The 22,326-nt window shown below is 40.4% G+C and overlaps 1 protein-coding gene across 3 annotated transcripts in view; it reads right to left on the bottom strand.

Annotated features, from left to right (window-relative positions):
* Window positions 1–6,066: 6,066 nt before the first annotated feature.
* Window positions 6,067–22,326, bottom strand: part of CEP89 (centrosomal protein 89) — a 182,446-nt gene continuing 166,186 nt past the window's right edge. For all 3 annotated transcript variants that reach the window (XM_033942233.1, XM_033942232.1, XM_033942235.1), the window contains exons 17-18: window positions 15,943–16,112; window positions 6,067–6,715 (exon numbers count right to left, since the gene is read on the bottom strand). In XM_033942233.1, coding sequence (XP_033798124.1) covers window positions 6,502–6,715; window positions 15,943–16,112 — 384 coding nt within the window. In that variant the 3' untranslated portion in view covers window positions 6,067–6,501. The remainder of the gene's footprint in view (window positions 6,716–15,942; window positions 16,113–22,326) is intronic.

The following is a 22,326-nucleotide window of genomic DNA, read 5'->3' as shown; positions in this document are numbered from 1 at the left end:
AAGATGAGACTTTATAATTAATATATTTAGAAAATTATTAATTTTTTACCTTTGTTGTCTCGGCATTGCTTTGGTCCAATTATTTCTTCTGCTTTCCTATTTTTTCTTAACTCTTTCCAAGGTCTCTGTCCTTTTGAAATATCTTCTCTCTGTCCACAATTTTTTATCTATGTTCCTTATCTATCCTATTCAGCGTCTCCCCTCTTTATCCCTCTTCCTATTCCCCTCCTGTATCCCTCTCTGTCCTGCTATCCCACCCCCATGGAGTCAGCATTTCTCCCTCTCTATACCCTACATCTGTGCTCCCCCAGCATATTTCCCTCTCTTACTGGAATCCTGAATTCCCTACCTGTCCCCATGGTTTTACACCTATCTCTTCTTTCTCTCTCCGCTGGCCAAGCATTTCTGCCCCTTCCCAGTTCCCTTTCTGGTGTGAGTCACTCTCTCTTCCCCTCTCTCCTTTCCCTCCCACCACCACCCTTGTGGGTCCAGCATCCATGTCCCGTCCCCCTTGGGTCCGGCATCTCCTCCTTCACAGCCCTCACAAAGCAGCAACAGCAACTGACTAGCAGAGGAAAAAGGGAAAGGAGCTTAAGATCAAAGGAATCCAGGGTATATGGCCCAGATTCCCATCCACTCCATTTGCTGGTTCAAGGTATGTTTTTCACCCTTTCTCTTTTCTTTCTCTCCTCAACAATTTGGGATGGTCAGTCACTGCATCTCTTACAAAGGAAAATCTCTCTGACTCCCTCCAAAAATCTGAGTCCCCTCTGTCCTTTGGAATGGATGGTGACATATTCCTCCTGCTAAATTTAAACAGCCTAGGATCAAATCATAGGGTAGTTGGGCCAGTATTGCTATCTTAAGCTAGTATGCATTCAGATTTTCTCAAAGGATAAGAGGTGTAGTAGCCCCATTAATGATTCTAATTTGAATCTGGCCTAAGGGAATCCCCCCCTTCCACCCATCCTTTGATATGAAATGTTCTCCCAACAGCTCCAACCAATCCTAGATTGTTTGGTGCTTGAATCTGGAAGTGTTCTGGACTTGAACCAGAGGGATATATCACCTTCCCCTAAAAGGTTCAACTTTTCTGATAATCCCTCTGAATATGCCCCATTTCCCACAGGAAGAACATTTCACAAGAGGATTTTCTAGTGCAATACAGTGAATAATTCTGGATGGATGAGTAATATCCCAGTGCTCATGAGCCATACAGAAGGAATCCCTCCTACCGGTATTTCACCAGAGGGCTCTGCTGCCCCCTTCAGTTTTTTCCTTCTGCACGTGAGCCGGAAGGAGTCTGGATTTTTCTTTATTTTTGTCGGTGTTTTGCGGTCATTTTGCTTAATTTCATTGCTAAGAGCTCTCTTAGTCAAGGGTACACTCTGCATGGAGAAGCAGCAAATTACAATCTGCAGATGATAGACCAATCCTCTGCAGTACCTGTTGGCCAGGAAGCAGAAGCCTTTTTGGAGCTCAGGGTCCGTACCCTTTGGAGCATTGCTTACCTACTGCATTGCATCAGTAGGGGGTTCAGCTGGGTCTCAAGGGTGCCGGATATGTTTCACCTCCCTCCTTTCGCGTCTGCAGGTCTGCGATGGATGGAGGCTGTCAGACACCAGTCCGAGTGGCAACCTGAAGATTCAACACTGGAAGGAAGTTTTGTTGTGTGATATTGATTTCTTCTCCCAAATCCAGCTACTTTTGGATCTGAAGCAGGGTGCAGCACATTGCCAACTGTTCATCTGGGAATAGAGCTACTACCAAGAATCATCACAAAGCAATTCATTTCACATTAGCTTCAGCTGAACTCTGCTGTTTTAGTCAAAGTATGCCATAAGGCTTTCCAACTATTTATACCAATCACTAATTGATTTTTGTTTTATTATGGAACTAAACTTTAGAACTGCTGAAATTGTGGGGTTTTTTTTTTTTTTTTAAGAAACTTGTTCGAGGCTTTGGCGTTAGGAATCAAAGAGATTACAGCAGCTCCCATTATGATACATGCCTGTCATTCCAGGTTGCGGAGTCTTGAACTGGTGGGTGACGAGCCTTTGCCCCAGCTTCTGTTGGCAGGGGTGGATTACATGGTGGATGTTCTTTACATCATTGGAGTCATGAGCACAATTTCTGCATATTCAATCTCAGCCCGCAGAATGCTCTGGATTAGGCAATGGGCTTATGTTTCCACCTGTAAGGCTACCCTCAGCAGGCTTCCTTTCAAGGGATAAATATTAAATGGAAAGGGACTAGACAATTTCATAACCGGCATGACAGATTGTCAAACAAAATGTCTGCTTGCAGCAGACTGAGAACCTCTATATGTTTGGGGCGGTCTAATTTTTGTGGCTCCAGGCATTCTTGGCAGTTTTCGGGAAGGATACAAGCTTGAGTTCTTTCATTTCCTTCCAGATCTGTTTGTGGGTGTGCCAGTGGAGAAGCCAGAGAAGGCAGTCTGAGTCTGAGCAACAGTAAAGAGGCTACTGGATCTAGCAGCCATAGAAGCTGTTCAGAAAGAAGAATCAGGCTCAGGCAGATGATCCATATACTTTATCATGCCCAAGCTAGATTCAGAAGACTGAAGGCCAATTCTGGATCTGAAATCTATCAATACAATGCCCATATCAGTTCTCAAACCTTCCATTTGGACAGGCTGGCTGATATGAGCGCTGTCTGAATCCAAGGGAAAGATGACAGAGGAGCACATGGTCCAGCTGCTGCAGAGCCTGGAGTCCAAAAAAGCCACCTGTAGCTGACACAGTCCCTGGAGTATCTGGGCATTACTACTAGGGCATTACTACTCCTACTCCTATTTATTATTTCTATAGCACTGAAAGGCGTATGCGGCACTGTACATTTTAACATACGGTCCCTGCTCAGAAGAGCTTACAATCTAATTTAGACAGGACATTTCAGGGTTGGTGAGATTATGATACAGGAAATGATACAGTGGGTATAGGTATCTGACAACAGTGAGTGGGAGTTAAGAATTGAAAATAGGTATAAAAAAAGTGGACTTTTAGCTTGGATTTGAATGCTGCTAGGGATGGAGCATCCTTTTCAACATGAAAGACAACAAAGTTTTTCTCCCCAAAGTCCGCAGAGCGAAGCTCATGTGTCAAATCAGTGAGTTTCAGAATCTTAACCTTCACCAACAACTTGGTATTACTTGCAAGTGCTGGGGTCAATGGCAGCAATGATAGATGTGATCCCCTGAGCGAGGGTGCATTTACACCCTCTCTAGAATTCGCTCTTATCCCGCTGGTCACTGCAAATGGATGCATTGCAGATGCCCTACCTTGGACAACAGAGGCGCGTCACAATATGAACTGGTGGCTGGAGCCACAGTCTCTATCCCAGAGAGAGCTGCTTTGCATCTCCACATGGGTGATCCTGACGATGGATGCCAGCCTTTACGGCTGGGGAGCTCATTGAGAGGGTCACCCGGTGCAGGAACGTTGGTCCCATTCATAGAGAAAGTGGTTGATCAACTGCTTGGAGCTGAGAGTCATCTGTCTGGTGCTGCTGGCACTCGGAAGTTTACTGCAGGACAAAGTGGTACAAGTTTTCTTGGACAATGCAATCACACAAGACTATATCTATGGCAGGGAGGCACCAAGAATGCTCCACTATGTTTGGAAGCCCAAATGCTGTTCCAGTGGGTGGAGACTCTCCTATTGGCAGCACTTTTGTTTACAGAATATTAATGTAAGTGAACAAGGTAGGGGTATGTTTACCAAATAGGCTTCAAAAACCCAAAAAATTACCAATAATATGATAACTCAAATTCAAAAAAATTGGTAATATTTTCCTTGCTAAACCAACACTAGATGGTGGTTGCACCACAAGCTCAATCATTAGATGAACTCAGTGATTAAATAAAGTGGTTTCAGTACGGGCTCAATTACCCCCACGAGTAACCAAAAGCCCCGGGCAGGTATTCATAAGTGACTAGCACTTAGACCAAAGGTCTAAATAAATCCTGCCCACTATATCATAATATCCTTATATTTTTAAATAACCTTAATAAATAAATATAAAGTGCAAATGTGCATCCAGTGTGAGGACAAGGAAAATATAGAAATGTTTTAAAAAAAAAACCAAAAAAAATTCAAAAACAAAAAACTTCCTATCGAGGAGATTCATGGACTCATCCTATTTCCAAGCAGACTTACCATCTCAAGTCCATCACATCTTGCAATTCCACCCACGTGGTTTATGTGATATCTTGCCCTTGTGGTCTTATTTATGTAGGTTGCACTATTAGGGCAGTGAAAGTCAGGCTCATTGAGCACCGGAGCTGTCTTAATAGAGGCAAACAAACAGTTCCTATGGTGTACCACAATTTGAAATACCATCACTCCTTTGCTCAACTTAAATGGTGCATTTTGGAGCAACTTTCCAGTGCTTTTAGGGGGGATAAAAGTACTTACCTGTTACAAAGAGAAAACTTTTGGATTTTCCACCTAAAAGCGTTTTCTCCCCACGGATTAAATGAAAATGTAGATAAGTGCTTTCCATAATGCACGTTTTTACTTTTTTTCAACCTTTGGTCAGTTTTGTTTTTTCTTTTTATATACTTTTCATTATATTTTCATTCAACCATTTCATGCTATATACGTCATCATGTCATTGTGCGTTGCCTTGGGCGGGGCTATTGGTTGTTTTAAAAAATCCTCCCAGCATGCCGTTATGTTTATAGCTTCAGCGTGATTGTGCCGCTGTGCGGGAGTGGGGTTTATTGGGCCATTAAATTGTGTTATTTGCTCCTGGACTAGAGAATTTATTGTTTTTTCATCTCTCCCTCCTGAAGAAGATATCGAAACAGGGCCTGTCGAGCGGAGATACAATGCTAATATGAATTTGCACACATGAAACGGAGACTCCAGCTGCTTTAGCTAAGTACTTTGATTGACTTAATAAACGTTTTTTCATGTTCTTTTTTTTATCTACTCCTTATTTATTTATTTAAATGAATAGAGACATAGCATCGACATGAATTGGAATATATGAACTGAAAATTTAGTTAATCCAGTTGGGTAGTTTGACTGATTTTGCCACGTTTGTTTCATGATTTTTTCTACTGACCTTATTTATTTATTTAAATTGGAGACACAAACGGTGCTTCGATATGAACTTTGATATGAATTGTTGAATTTTATATGAATTTTGGAATTTTTGAACTCACCTATTTATGGATTTGGGGATGTTGTTTTCATTTAGTTTTTGAAGTTTTTTGTTTTTGAATTTTTTTTTGTTTTTTAAAAACATTTCTATATTTTCCTTGTCCCCACACTGGATGCACGTTTGTACTTTATATTTATTTATTAAGGTTATTTAAAAATATAAGGGTATTACGATGTACTGGGCAGGATTTATTTAGACCTTTGGTCTAAGTGCTAGTCACTTATGAATACCTACCCGGGGCTTTTGGTTACTCGTGGGGATAATTGAGCCCGTACTGAAACCTCTTTATTTAATCACTGAGTTCATCTAATGATTGAGCTTGTGGTGCAACCACTATCCTAGTGTTGGTTTAGCAAGGAAAATCTTACCAATTTTTTTGAATTTGAGTTATCATATTATTGGTAATTTTTTGGGTTTTTGAAGCCTTCAAACAAGCCGTTGTCACACCCCTCCTCTAGAAACCCTCATCGGACTCCACGTGTCCCTCCAAGTAGTGGTATCAGTGTGTACATGTGCTCTGCCCAAACTTCACCTATGCGCATAACTACCATCAAAGTACACTCCATCAAAGCATGGTATGTACTTTTCTACTAGTCATTATTCTATAAAGGGTCCATTTACATGTGTAAATGACTAGAATACTACCGTTTATATGTCTTAATAAATTACCCCTGTAAGGGTTTTTTAAACTTATGATTGGAAATGACAAGGGACAACAGATCTATGAGTTTCATAATAAGTACCATGTCTGGTTGAGAATTTTTCCCTCCAATATATATTTTGAAGTTGCAGGGTAGACTGATTGGTCTTTGAACTGGAACAGCCCACATCTCAGACTTGATAACTCTAATAAATATAGCCAATTAACAACTCAGCTTGAATTTTAACATTCCTTTATCTTGACCCTTTTGATTTTTACAGCTCAGTTACATTGCAAGATGTTATATTGCAAAAAGATTTGAATCTGGAAAATAATAGCATACAGCTTAACCCAGCCCAAAGAAATCTGGCTTAAAAATAAACCTGGGCTGAAAACCACTGGTTGTTTTGAGTAAAGCAGGGTCAAATATTACTAAATACCAACTGTAGCTGAATGTAACTTGCCTTGAGGTACAACTGAAAAAGGTGCGAGCCAAATACAAATTTTTTAAAAAAACATCCAAAACAGAATCTCAACTAGGTGAAAAAAGATTCACTCCTTCCTAGTCACTAGCAAGACACAGGTGTAGTTCCCAGTTCTTTAGTATGCTATGAGACACAGCTCTTCCTCTGGTGGTTCTTATCTTCTTAATGCAATCGATTCAAGAATTCCTATTTACTTTCAACTTCTAGAAGAGATGAAAACTTTAAATCACAGTAGTTGAAGTCATAGTTACACACAGAATCCTTATGGATAATTTCTTCCAAATAATTTTTTGGACTATTCCATCTGTTTTCCCCCAGAGATTTAAATAAATTTTCTTTCATTCTTCTGTTTTCATTAGATGTAGACTCCCACACAATTTCTAGCTCATCCTCCACCTGCCTGGGAAAAACACACACAAAGATCCAAATGATTTTGAAGTTACTAAACAATATAAAAAGGACAGTGGTAAGAGCAAGCAGCATGCAAGGTAACTTGGGACACAGCTGAGTAACAGAGAAAAGGAGGTGCTAAACAATCATTGTGGTACTTTGTCCAGTTCTAAATGCTGTATCTTCAAAAAGCCAGATTATTTTTTTTCCCAATTCTTTATTCATTTTTCATCTTACACCAAGTGAACAATATTACATCCTTTAATTCCTATACATCACTTGAAAATTATTTCATATTATTATTTCAATACAGATTTTAAATCCCTCCCACAACCACCCTCTCTACAAATAATGCAAATCAAACGTATCATACATATGTGTTCAAAATAATAATAAAACAATAATGAATCAATATATCCCCCTTCCCTATTATTCTAAATATACTTTAGTGTATAAAGGTGCCTACTCATTACAATAAATTGTCAATGGTCCCCAAATTTTTTTGAAATTGTTATAATTTCCTTTTTGCATGGCAATTGTCCTTTCCATTTTGTATATATGGCATAATGAGTTCCACCAGAAGGTGTAATTAAGTCTGGTATAATCTTTCCAATTTCTAATAATATGCTGAATGGCAACTCCTGTCATTATTAATAAAAGTTTATTATTATTAGATGAAATTTGACTTTTTTTTCTCATGGACGTTCCAAATAGAATTGTATCGTATGACAGAGCTACATGATTGTCTAATAAGCCATTAATTTGGGACCAAATTGATTTTCAAAAGGCCATTATACAGGGACAATAGAATAATAAATGATCTAAAGTCCCTACTTCCAGATTGCAATGCCAGCATCTATTAGACTTAGAGCAATCCAACTTTTGTAATCTAACTGGGGTCCAAAATGCTCTATGTAACAAAAAGAACCAAGTTTGTCTCATAGATGCAGACACTGTACATACATCTCATTCTCTAAGACCAAATACGTGGCCATTGAGATGCAGAAATGTGATGCTTAATCTCAATGCTCCAAATGTCTCTAAGACCAGTCTTTGGTTTTTTAATTCATAAATCCAGACATAAAGAAGATTAGAAACAGACCAGAGCCTATAGTATAGAAACAAAGAAATATGATGGCAAATAAAGGCCAAGTGGCCTATCCACATCATTCAATCTCCTCCTCTCCCTAAGAGACCCCAATGTGCCTGTCCCATGCTTTCTTGAATTCAGATACAGTGTCTCCACCACTTCTACTGGGAGCCTATTCAAAGCATCTACCACCCTTTCTATAAAAAAGTATTTTCTTGAGATTACTCCTGAGCCTATCACTTTTTAACTTCATCCTATGCCCTCTCATTCCGAAGCTTCCTTTTAAATGAAAGACTCGCCTCAGATTACATAGGAGGAGGGATGCTGAGATCTAAAAATTTTTCCTAGGATACAAAAAAAATTTGAAACTCACTGGACTAAGTGTATAGCCCTCAATGGAGACTATGTTGTTTAACGTGGGTGTGTATGTACGTACGTGTGCATATGTGTGTGTGCCACACTTCTGGTGGAATGCACTTTCAAGGAAATTGGTGAAGGTTTATCACATCTTATATAAGCAGAGGAAATAGCTGCCTGTATCCATCTGGCAATTGAGGCCTTTGAGGCCAACCTTCCTCTGAATCCAGAGCCCGTTAGGTCAAAGAGATGATCTGACAACTGAAAATCATTGGTCACTTCCAGGTAATGAAGGAAAATCCTTTTGACATCTAGTCGTGCTAGTATTTTATCCTGCTTCTTTACATCTGTGGCCTGGAATGTTGGCGGACTTCCTGATTCACATGGAACACTGACACCACCTTTGGCAGAAAAGGGAACTGTACGCAGACACACTCCTGCCTCTAAAATTCTGAGGAATGGTTCCCTACATTACAGAGTCTGGAGCTCCAAAACTCTTCTAGCTGAAATGATGGCGTCTGTCAAATTTCTGACCAACTGACTTTCCTGCCAAGGTCAGTGAACTCACTATTTCCAAAGTCACACTGCAGGGGGCGTGGCTTGGACGCGAATTCCGATGGTTGGGTAAACGAATAGCTCCCTATACTCAAGCTATATTTTTTTGATTTACTACAAAATAAATTCAAATTTTTTCTGAAAACAAAAGGGAAGTGACAAAAAATGTCATCTAGCAAACAAAACAAAAGCGATTCAGGAGCTGGAGGATCTGGTACAGGGAGTAACAAACGATCAAAACCTGAGCCAAGCACTACTCCATCAAAGGTTCCGTTGCCATCAGACAACAGCCCAGATGTAATGGAGGAATTAAGACAAATTAAAGAAATTGTTTTAGATAGCAACAAAAAATTACAAAAGGCTATTGAAGATGCAGCAGCGTTAACTAAAAGAGTAGAAGAAACGGAACACAGAATAAACATACTAGAAGATAATTCTGAACAAATTAATCTGGACATGAGAAAAAGTAAAATAATATGGAAAGAGGTTGAAGAAATAAAAAAAGATCTTGAAGACAGCCGGAATCGAGAGAGAAGGAATAATTTAAGAATAATAGGGATACCGGAAGGGGTTGAAAAAAATAATCCTATAACTTTCCTGGAACAATTTCTACCTAAAATACTTCCACTAAAATTCAAAACGCCACTGGAAATTGAAAGGGCACACCGGATACCAACACAAAGGAAAACTTCACAAACAGGACCAAGAACATTAATATTTAAACTTTTGAGACATCAACAGGCGCTGGAAATTTGTCAACTGGCAAAAGAAAATAAAAATCTCAAGTGTCAGGATTCAAGAATACATATTGTCCCTGATTTTGCAAAAGAAACCGCATCAAAAAGGAAAATATTTCTGGACATGAGACCGCAATTGAAATCACTAGGGGCTAGATATGGGCTCCTTTATCCAGCAATACTGAAAGTTACAATTGGAAATAAAACTCAAAACTTCACGGATCCTGCAAAACTACAAGAATTTATGGATCAATATGAGCAGCCTATGACATCCTAAAAGGTTTCTTATTGGAAAGGATTGAAATTTTGACTGAGTAAATTATATGAGTCTTTATACTTTATACTTTATAAAACTTTAATTTATATTAATAGTTCTTATAAATAAGACCTACGGTTAACTTCAGAATTGTGATTTGGTTTCAAATAACAACTGAATAGAACTACACGTGCTTCAACTCTAAAGTGGAACTATACAAAACCAACATTCTTAACAGAAATAAAACCAGAAATCAATCTACATAATCTTATAATTTTAAAGGAAAATACATGTGCATTTTTAAAGAAAATTTACTTACAAGTGAAACGCAGCTGTAATAGTAATCCGAAAAAAACGTTTGCACAGAAGAAGTATTGGCAACAGTATAGGGGAGTGGCATTGAATGGCTATTTATAGACAAAAGGAGTTGTCTGTAGAAAGGAAGAACTCTCCAATCACAGTACTAAAAAATCGTCAAAACAAAAAGTGATTGGCTGAAAAGAATTACATCCTGTAGGAGGATATACTTCCTGCTTAAAAACTTTACCGAAGGAAAGTTTGACTGACATTAATATGCACTGCTTTCAAAAAGAAGGGGAAATTTCCAAAGAAATTTCTTGCTTATGTCTGTTGATAGACCTGTATAATTTTGTCAGAATTATACAATAACATAAGCTCATTACAAATAGGATAATTTCCAAATTAACTTCTATGTAATCTCAGTCAAGAGAATGTTTCACATTGTTTTGCAGCATGCTCTCCAGTAGATATTTAATTATTTATAGAATCCAGTCACAAGAATATAGCAGGGTAAACGAAAGAAGTAAAAGCTCCAATTTCATGGTTCAGTTAAAGGTATCTTCTAAGTAAGGAATTCACTTAAGATCCTTCTTCACAGCATTTAATTAAAGAATTAATGCATGAAATTGAACCAAATCCAGTGACCATACCATACATTCTCTAAACCTATCTACTCCAAAACTATCTTCACCATATAGACTGTGTTACTTTGATGAACCTTCATTATCTACATAATATTGAAATAATTACAGTAATATAACTATTAATTAAAAATGTAAAATCAGTAAAGTTTATTTTGAGATAAATATATTTAATATTGCATATTTCATTGATAATTTATATCTAATTTCATCAAGAGGAAATATATTATATTATATTATTTCTTCAGTATGAATTTGAATACATTAAATTTGAGTATATAAACATAAAGAGAGGGAAAAAAAAAAATATGTATTTGCTAGATACATAGGTATTATAATAATTAACTAGAAATATTTCAAGGTAGTACATAAGAATATACTGTAGTAGCTTGAGGGAGGTATTTTAAACCTAACCTCATCTTGCGTATCCAAGTTCTCGTATTTAATAGAATGGGGGTGGGAAGGGAGGGGAAGGGATGGATGGGAGGGATTGGGAGGGAGAGACATAAATGGGGGAAAGGATTAAAATGGGGATATTATAATTTACTAAGTGTATTGGGGAAATATATGATTAAGCATCATTATACTATTAATTTTAAAAAATGTATTACAACACTGTAAATATAAATGACTCTTAAAATAATCTCTTTGAATGTTAATGGTCTAAATAATGTTATAAAAAGGAAAAAAGCATTAATGTTCTTAAAAAGGCAAAATGCGGATATATGCTGTATACAAGAGACCCACCTCTCAAACAATGAATCTAATAAGTTGACAGGAGGTTGGGTCAAACATTGTTTTTATTCACCAGCCATAGGGAAAAAAGCAGGTGTTGCTATTCTAATTAATAAAAAATGCTCAGCTTTATTTAAATTTAAAGCATCAGATATTCATGGAAGATGGGTAAGTGTGGAAATATGCATGGGAAATACAACCATGACGTTGTTCAATATATACGCCCCTAATTCAAATCAAAATGAATTTTTTAAGACTCTTCAAAAACTGATCTTACCACTGGCTACTTCAAATTTAATAGTAGCTGGGGATTTCAATGCTGTAATGGATCCTTTATTGGATAAAAACCCAAGTAGATATATGAAATCTATGGGATTAGATAATTTAATACAAACTTGTGATTTGACAGATATTTGGCGAATACTTCATTTTAATGGACGGGAATTTTCTTTCTGTTCTCATGTTCATAATTCTTTTTCAAGGATAGATTATATTTTTATATCAAATCATCTAGCACATCAAGTAACACAAGCTGCCATTGATCCAATTATTTTATCTGATCATGGTGGGGTGTGGATTGAAATTAAAATTTCAGATCAAAATACAAATAGACCAATATGGAGGTTTGATAATACACTGCTTGCTGACCCAATATTTTGTGAAAATTTTCAAATAAAGATGAAAGATTATTTTCAAACAAATGATAAAGATGAGATTTCTAGAGAAATATTATGGGATGCTTTTAAGGCATCAATAAGAGGACAAATTATTTCTTATTCGGCTTATCTTAATAAACAAAATAGAAAAGATTTTTCTAATTTAGAAAAAGAAATAAAAATTTTAGAATCAAAATTAATAGAAAAATGGGAATATTCAATACAACAAGAACTGTTAAAACTTAAAGTAAAATACAATGAAATCTCATCAAAGATGATAAGGAAAGATTTATTTTCTCAGCAGGCGATGTATTATGGAAACTCAAATAAGTCGGGAAGAATTTTGGCAAATTATCTTAAAGCGAAAAAAAAGAAATCAAAAATAATTGCTATAAAAGATGAAAAAGGTGACACATTAACACAAATTGAGCCTATTTTAAAACAATTTCTAAAATTTTATAAATCTCTTTATTCTTCCGAGACTTACTTAAATAAAGAAAAAGATGGTTTAGAATTTCTGAAAATGTTAGAGGGTCCAAAAGTTCCTGAACATATAAAACGAAGTTTGGAAAAACCAATATCATTAAAAGAATTAGGAACAGCTTTGAAATCCCTTAGAGTTGGATCCGCTCCAGGTGGTGATGGATATACAGTGGAATTTTATAAAACATTTCAAAATTTTATATTACCCTATTTATTAAATCTTTTTCAATATCAACTTAATAAAGGTTGTACAAATGGCACTATAGCTGAATCTTTAACTATTGTATTACCTAAGCCAAATAGAGATTCCACTCTGGTTTCAAACTATAGGCCAATATCTTTAATAAATGTTGATGGGAAAATATTAGCAAAAATACTTGCGTTAAGATTAGCTAGTGCTCTCCCCCATATTATAAACATGTCTCAAACAGGATTCGTTGCTCACAGACATTCATCTCATAATACAAGATTAGCATTCCATATGTTATACTTAACAAAGAAAATGAATGAGCCTACTTTTATGATATCTTTGGATGCAGAAAAGGCTTTTGATAGAGTAGAATGGTCATTTATGTATCAGGCTATGGAATGGTTTGGCATAGGTCCTGGATTCATACAAATGATACAGACATTATATAGCTCCCCTTTTGCTAGATTATATATTAATAATACATTTTCAGAAAAATTTAATCTACAGAGGGGAGTTAGACAAGGATGTCCCTTGTCTCCTTTACTGTTTGATATAGTTTTAGAACCCTTAATATTAGCAATCCAACAAGTAAAGGAAATACAAGGTATACCTCATTCAGATAGAGAATACAAAATATCAGCTTATGCTGATGATTTATTATTATATTTGAGGAATCCGGAATCTACCATCCCACACTTGCTTGAGCTGATTGAAAAATTCGGAAAATTTTCAGGATATAAGATAAATTGGAATAAATCAGAAATACTCCCATTAAATGTACATTGTACAAAAGGTTTATTTGATACATTCTCTTTTGTCTGGAAGGAGGAAGCTATTAAATATCTTGGAATTTGGATTTCAAAAAATTTAGATGACACAATAAAAATTAATGAAAAATGTTTATTACAAAAAGTGACAGAGATGTGTGAACAATGGAATCCTTTGCATTTATCTTGGTGGGGAAGGGTACAAACGGTTAAAATGATGATCTTACCTGTAGTTTGTTACCAAATGGGAATGATACCAATTTTCTTTCAAGATTCTTTTTATATAAAGTTAAATAAGGTATTGACAAAATTTATTTGGCTTGGGAAAAATCCTAGAATTGCTTTAGTGACATTACAAAGACCAATTGCGGAGGGAGGGGTAAATTTTCCCAATTTCTATAGGTATCATCAAGCCTATATTTTACGTCAAGGTATGTATTGGATCCTCCCAGAGCCCACTGACAATATTCCAGACTGGTTTTGGCTAGAATGGAGACTCATGTTTCCTTTACGTCTTAGTAATGTTGTTAGTATCATAATGCCAAGGCTATACAAAGAACATAAAATTTTTATGGATACATGGAAGACTTTAAGATATATAAGTAACCTAACTCCTATTCCAATTAGCAAATCAACAACTCAAACAATTTGGCTTAACCCCAAGATCAAAATCGGCGGCTTCAAAATAATCTGGAAAGATTGGATGTTAGCAGGTATTCGTATTTTAGACGATATAATAAAAAATGGTAAGTTGCTGGAGTTTTCACAATTGCAACATAAATTTGATCTTAATAAAACACAATATTTTAGATGGTTGCAATTGAAGCAATCCATTCAGGTAGGGTTCCCTGAATGGAAAAATCTTACTAATTATCATAGTTTGGAATTCTTATGTTTCCAGATAAATTCAACAGGTCATGAAGCTGCACAGTGGTATAAATTAATATCTGGATATATAAATAAAAAACCAAAAAATGGTCTTAGAGACATTTGGAGCATTGAGATAAAACATCAAATTAATGCATCTCAATGGCCACAACTTTGGTCTTGGAGGTTAAAATGTACGATGTCAGCATCTATGAAACAAACTTGGTTTTTTCTTTTGCATAGAGCTTTATGGACCCCTACACGTTTACATAGAATTGATAGCTCTAAATCTAATAGATGCTGGCACTGTCATGTTGAAATTGGGACATTAGACCATCTTTTATTCTTTTGTCCATTCATCTTAACATTCTGGAAATCAATTTGGCCCCAAATAAATAGGATGTTAGAAAATCCGGTAGCCTTGACATATGATACTATATTATTTGGAACAACAATGAGAGCAAGAAGTCAAATTTCATCAAGTAATAACAAACTTCTATTTATTTTAACTGGAATAGCAATACAACAAATCACTTTCAACTGGAAAAGACATGACAGGTTGAATTACACCTTCTGGTGGAATTCTGTTTGCCATATATACAAAATGGAGCTCACTATAGCAACACAAAAAGGTTATATTAATAAATTTCAAAAAATCTGGAGACCATTAACAGAATTTTGTAAAGAATAATAATTTTCCCATGTTTAGAATTTGATTAAAAGGGAAAGGGGGGGAACATATGTCTGAATAATATACAATATATTAATACTTGAATGTATAATATAAAATATGGAAAGAATTTGCATTTAAAAATTTATTCATGTATATTTGATTAGAAGGGGGGGAGGGGAGGGGATAATATTTTATTAACTAAGAAGTATATAAATTTAGATTTCTGAAATATTAATATGAATATTATATTAATTTTTCTAAATGAAATGTTAACTTAAATATTAATATATGAGCTTATCAAGTATGTATATTTAAAATTATTATTAAATTTATGTCATTCACTTGATGTAACATATGAAAATGAATAAAGATTTACAAAACAAAGTCACACTGCAGACTTCAGAGCATACTCTGAAGAAAGCCACAGCATGATGGCTGAAACGTTGGTTTCTGCCTGACAAAGGCGCAGAGAGACCCGGAAACCTGCAACAAGCATAATGCCAGCTGTGGAAACCCTGAGAGAACATCTAACCCAGCTCCACAGGAAGAGCATCTTTAAGCCTACCAGAGACTTTTCCATTCTATGGACTTTCACAACAAAACTCAAATTTCTAACTGACTTTCCTGCCAAAATTCAATTGGTGGAATGCCCTGTTCCTAATCAGGTCAGTGAACCCACTATTTCAAAGTCACACTGCAGACTTCAGAGCATACCCTGAAGAAAGCCACAGCATGATGGCTGAAACGTCAGTTTCTACCTGACAAAGACGCAGCGAGACCCGGAAACCTGCAACAAGCATAATGCCAGCTGCAGAAATCCTGAGAAAACAAGACATATATTATCAGACCAGATGTGACTTCAGAAACTAAGACCTTACAAGCACTCAGTGTGGTTTAGTTGTCTAGTTTCTTTGGACATGACTGACTTACCTTTTCTGCTTCAGCACTTCATCAAGAGTTTCTTGTCTGGCATGCAACAGTCGCTGAAGGTGCTTCAGCTCTTGCTGGTATTGAGCAGCCTTCCCTGAAAAGTCCTTCTCTTGCTCTATTAGTCTCTGATTGATGTCTCCAAGCTTCACAGCAGCCTTCTTTTTGTACACCTGTGGGAGAAAAACACCACGGATAAAGTGAGCTGATGGCAGCTTTGCAGGAAGATTATTACAAAACAAATGAGGAGCAAAAGAGCTCTTTTTAAATCACAGTCACCTAGCTTTTTCTCACTGATGCCTTGCTGTAAGAAATATCAGGTAGGTTTTTATTTATGCAATCCTTACTGAGATATTTTTTTTAATTATTATTTATATTTTTATTAATATTTGTTACAACAATAACAAAATCAGGAAAAACATATTAAAAACCAGTTCAAAAGGAAAAAACACAACTTAAAATTCAAATTAAGACTTATGCCAAGTCCACATTAACAAAGGCCGCTCAGTATGAAAAGTATAATGAAGAAAAACATATAGGAAACAGTTTACAGTCATCCTTGACATGCAATGGGACCCAATTCATTATGTCCTTAACTTTCTTCAACAATAACATTAGTATCTGAAACTTTCAGTGAAACCTTAGCAATCAAAAAATTCTCCAAATGTGACGGATCAACAAAAACAAATTTATCAGCCTGATAGTTTACCACACACTTGCAAGGGAATTTTTTTAAAAAAGTAGCTCCCACAGCTATAACCTTGAGTTTAAGCTGAAGAAACCGTTTCCTCCTATGTTGTGTCTGTCAGGATACATCAGGAAAAATCATTTAGTTGTTGTCCACAGAACAATGCTTATTTGTTCATAAAGTACAATTTAAGTATAAGTTGTTTTTCAATTTCTGTTTTAAATGACACCAACAAGGTCGCTTGTTTAGTAATCAAATCCTTAGAAAATTCAAGATACTGGGAAATATTTAAACTATCTGGAGACACAATCCTATCCAATTCTCCTTCTTCCCCAGTTTCTTTAGTACTCCTGGGGATGTAAAGCACAGTTACTTACCGTAACAGGTGTTATCCAGGGACAGCAGGCAGATATTCTTAACGTATGGGTGACGTCACCGACGGAGCTCCGGTACGGACACTTTTAACTAGAAAGTTCTAGTTGGCCGCACCGCGCATGCGCGAGTGCCTTCCCGCCCGACGGAGGAGAGCGTGGTCCCCAGTTAAGATAAGCCAGCTAAGAAGCCAACCCGGGGAGGTGGGTGGAACGTAAGAATATCTGCCTGCTGTCCCTGGATAACACCTGTTACGGTAAGTAACTGTGCTTTATCCCAGGACAAGCAGGCAGCATATTCTTAACATATGGGTGACCTCCAAGCTAACAGAGAGGGAGGGGGGATGGTTGGCCATTAGGAAAATAAATTGTGTAACACAGATTGGCCGAAGTGTCCATCCCGTCTGGAGAAGGTATCCAGACAGTAGTGAGTAGTGAACGTGTGAACTGAGGACCAGGTGGCAGCCTTGCAGATTTCCTCGATAGGCGTGGAACGGAGGAAAGCCACAGAAGCAGCCATAGCTCTGACCCTGTGGGCCGTGACAGCACCTTCCAGTGAGAGACCAGCCTGAGCGTAACAGAACGCAATGCAGGCAGCAAGCCAGTTGGAAAGCGTCCGTTTAGAGACAGGACGACCCAAACGGTTAGGGTTGAAGGACAAAAAGAGCTGAGGAGAGGAGCGGTGAGCCCTGGTGTGGTCAAGGTAGTAAGCAAGGGCACGCTTACAGTCCAGCGTGTGCAATGCCTGTTCCCCAGGATGAGAATGGGGCTTAGGGAAAAAGACGGGCAACACAATGGACTGGTTGAGGTGAAATTCCGAGACCACCTTGGGAAGGAATTTAGGATGGGTACGCAGAACCACCTTGTCATGGTGAAAAACAGTGAAAGGCGGGTCTGCAACCAGTGCATGCAGTTCACTAACCCTCCTGGCAGAGGTGATGGCAATGAGGAAAAGCACCTTCCATGTGAGAAATTTGAGCGAAGTTGTGGCAAGAGGCTCAAAAGGAGGTTTCATGAGGGCGGATAAAACCACATTCAGGTCCCAGACGACTGGAGGAGGCTTCAGAGGTGGTTTGACATTGAAGAGGCCTCTCATGAACCGGGAAACCAATGGATGAGCTGTGAGAGGTTTTCCGAGAATAGGCTCATGAAACGCAGTGATGGCACTGAGGTGGACTCTGATTGAGGTAGACTTGAGGCCAGCATCGGACAGCGAGAGCAAATAGTCCAGTACAGTTTCCACCACCAATGAGGTGGGATTGTGGTGATGTAGTAGACACCAAGAGGAGAACCGGGTCCACTTCTGATGGTAACATTGGAGGGTGGCCGGTTTCCTGGAGGCATTCAAAATACGACGGACAGGCTGAGACAGATTGACTGGAGAGGTCAGCCCGAGAGAAACCAAGCTGTCAGGTGGAGCGAGGACAGATTGGGATGTAGTAGAGACTGATGCTGCTGTGTAAGTAGAGTAGGAAACACAGGAAGAGGAATGGGTTCTCTGGAGCTGAGCTGGAGCAGGAGGGAGAACCAGTGTTGACGAGGCCACCGAGGGGCGATGAGAATCATGGTGGCTCTGTCCCTGCGGAGTTTGAATAACGTCCGCAACATCAGAGGTAGTGGAGGAAAGGCATAGAGGAACCGATCTGTCCAGTTGAGCAGGAATGCATCCGGGGCCAGACGATGATGAGAGAAGAGTCTGGAACAGAACTGGGGCAGCTGATGGTTGTGAGGAGCTGCAAAGAGGTCCACCTGAGGAGTGCCCCACCGAGCAAAGATGGAGCGGAGTTTGGGAGGATCCAGAGTCCACTCGTGAGGTTGAAGGATGCGGCTGAGACTGTCGGCCAGGGAGTTCTGTTCACCCTGGATATAGACAGCCTTGAGGAAGAGACTGTGGGTCGTGGCCCAGGTCCAGATGCGGAGGGCCTCCTGACAGAGGAGGGGAGATCCGGTGCCGCCCTGCTTGTTTATGTAGTACATGGCGACTTGGTTGTCTGTGCACAGGAGAAGAACCTGAGGGTAGAGAAGGTGCTGGAAGGCCTTGAGAGCATAGAACATGGCTCTGAGTTCCAGGAAATTGATGTGATGTTGACGCTCCTGAGGGGTCCAGAGTCCCTGGGTGCGAAGATCTCCCAGGTGAGCTCCCCATGCATAGGGGGAGGCATCTGTGGTTATGATCATGGAGTGAGGGGGTAGATGAAAGAGTAGACCCCTGGAAAGAATGGAGGAGTTCAACCACCATTGAAGAGATTGCTGAAGAGACGATGTCACAGAGATGGGATGAGAAAGAGGATCCGTGGTCTGTGACCATTGGTTGGCTAGAGTCCATTGAGGTGTCCTGAGGTGGAGTCGTGCCAGAGGAAGCACATGGACCGTCGAGGCCATGTGGCCCAGGAGGACCATCATCTGCCGAGCTGGGATGGAGTGATGAAGGAGCACCTGACGACAGAGGTGGAGCAGGATCCGTTGTCGGTCGGAGGGGAGAAACGCCCTCATCAGAGTGGTGTCGAGAACTGCACCAATGAACTGAAGTCGCTGCGTGGGAAGTAGGTGCGACTTGGGGTAGTTGATCTTGAACCCCAGGAGATGGAGGAAAGAGATGGTGTGTTGAGTGGCTTGTAGCACAAGCGGAGACGTAGGAGCTTTCACCAACCAATCGTCCAAGTAGGGGAACACCTGGAGATTGTGAGACCTGAGGAAGGCCGCCACCACAATAAGGCACTTGGTGAACACCCTGGGCGATGATGCGAGGCCAAAGGGTAGCACTTTGTACTGATAGTGACGGTGCTGGATCTGAAACCGTAGGTAGCGACGTGAAGTCGGATTGATTGGAATGTGAGTGTAGGCCTCTTTGAGGTCTAGGGAACATAGCCAGTCGTGTTGAGAGAGAAGAGGGTAAAGCATGGCAAGGGAGAGCATTCTGAACTTTTCCTTTATCAGACACTTGTTGAGGTCCCGGAGATCGAGGATGGGACGGAGGTCTCCTGTCTTCTTGGGAACCAGGAAGTAGCGGGAGTAGAATCCCTTACCCCTTTGGTCTGAAGGTACCTCTTCGATGGCATTGAGAAGAAGGAGGGATTGGCCCTCCCTCAGGAGGAGGAGGGATTGGGAGGAGTGAGAAGCAGACTCTATGGGAGGATTGTCTGGTGGAAGAGTCTGGAAGTTGAGAGAGTAACCGTGGCGAATGATGTTGAGGACCCACTGGTCTGAAGTGATGACCTCCCAACGGCTGAGGAAGAGATGGAGGCGTCCTCCGATAGGCTGAGGAAGAGGCAACGATGGTGGGAGACTGGCTATGCCCTGGAGAAAAGAGTCAAAAGGGTTGAGATGGTTTTGACGGAGGGAGAGGCTTGGCAGGTTGATGAGACTGGGAACGAGCCTGAGTTTGATGCTGGTGACGAGGACGGCGAGGCTGTTGTTGAGGCGGGTTGAGAGGTCTGGCCGAGAACCTGCGCTGGTAGGTGGACTGCTGTCTGTAGGGGCGAGCAGGTGGAGTCTTCTTTTTAGGCTTCACCAGAGTATCCCACCTGGTCTCATGTGCTGAGAGTTTCTGGGTTGTTGAGTCCAGGGACTCCCCGAAGAGTTCGTCACCAAGACAAGGTGCGTTAGCCAGGCGGTCTTGGTGGTTAACGTCGAGGTCAGAGACTCTCAGCCAGGCCAAACGCCGCATAGCAACAGCCATGGCAGATGCTCGAGAGGTCAGCTCAAATGAGTCATAAATGGAGCGTACCATGAACTTCCTGAGTTGGAGTAGGCTGGAAATTTGCTGCTGGAAGAGGGGGACCTTACGTTCAGGAAGGTATTTTTGTAAGGAGGAGAGTTGTTGCACCAGATGCTTCATTTAGAAGGAGAAGTGGAAGGTGTAATTGTTTGCTCTATTGGCCAACATTGCATTTTGGAAAAGGCGCTTGCCAAACTTATCCATAGTTTTTCCCTCTCTGCCAGGAGGGGTGGAGGCATAGACACTGGAACCCTGAGTTTTCTTCAAGGTGGACTCCACCAGGAGAGATTCATGGGGTAATTGAGGCTTGTCAAACCCTGGGATTGGAATGACCCGGTACAAGCTATCCAGTTTGCGAGGGGCCCCAGGGACAGTGAGGGGAGTCTCCCAGTTTTTATAAAAAGTTTCCCGTAAGATGTTGTGGACGGGCAACTTAAGAAATTCCTTGGGAGGTTGCTCAAAGTCTAGGGCATCGAGAAAAGCCTGAGACTTTTTAGAGTCGGACTCTAAGGGGATGGAAAGAGCTGATGACATCTCCCTAAGGAATTTGGAGAAAGAGGACTGTTCCGGTTTTGAAACGGTGTCAGCCATCGAGGGTTCTTCGTCGGTCGACGAAGCGTCGTCCTCGGTACCGTGCAGGGATTCTTCCCATAAGTCCGGGTCCCTGATGTCGGGGTGTGCACGTCGGGACATCGGTGTGGAAGGCTCGGTATGGCGGGTCTTTGAGAGAGACTTGCCTGAGCGCACCGAGGCGGTACCGGGAGAGGAAGACCGGTGCCGTTCCTGGGACCGGGAAGGGTCGGCATCAGCACGGGTATACACTGTAGGTGGTTCAGCCGAGAGCACCGGCATGGAAGTATTAATCGGTACCGAGGGGTCGACACCGATGGGACAGTGCGAGGCTCGGACCGGTCCTGTACCGGAAGGTGCGGGGCCAGCAACGCCGGCAACAGTTGTTGTAGTTGTTGCTGCAGCTGCTCCTGTAATTGGGTCTGGAGTATGGCCGTGATGCGGTCATCCAGGGGAGGCACCGGTACCGCTTTTTTCTTCTTCGGTACCATAGGTGCTGCTTTACACTCCGGCGATGAGGAGGCCGATGACGAGGCACTCACCGATATCGGAGCGGAGCGTTTATGGGGTCGGTGCAGTGCCGGAAGGGTCGGCGTCGCGACCGTGGCAGGAGGGCGTTCCAGGGAAGTGGAAGGCTTCTTAGCCGGCTTACCTGGGGCCAGCGACCCCAAAGAAGGATCCGGTGGTGTCGACGTAGTCGGTGCTGACTTTTGAGGTGCCATCGACGTCGCGGCAGGTTCCATGGCAGATCCGGTACCGAACAGAATATTTTGCTGGATCTGCCTATTTTTTAATGTGCGCTTTTTAAGCGTAGCACAGCGGGTGCAGGTGTCAGCCCGATGCTCAGGACCCAAGCACTGCAGGCACCAATTGTGCGGGTCGGTGAGAGAGATCGGGCATGCACACCGCTGGCGCTTCTTAAAACCCGGTTGAGGGGGCATGAAGGGAAACACGGCCTCCACAAAATCGAATCCGGATGCCTGTATGGTGGCAACAGGCCCCGCCGAGGCCGGCCAGAAAAATAAAGAAAACTCGATGAG

The sequence above is a fragment of the Geotrypetes seraphini genome, chromosome 4, assembly GCF_902459505.1.
Source record: "Geotrypetes seraphini chromosome 4, aGeoSer1.1, whole genome shotgun sequence".
Classification (NCBI taxonomy): Eukaryota; Metazoa; Chordata; class Amphibia; order Gymnophiona; family Dermophiidae; genus Geotrypetes; species Geotrypetes seraphini.
This window is presented reverse-complemented; position numbering and strand designations above follow the sequence as displayed.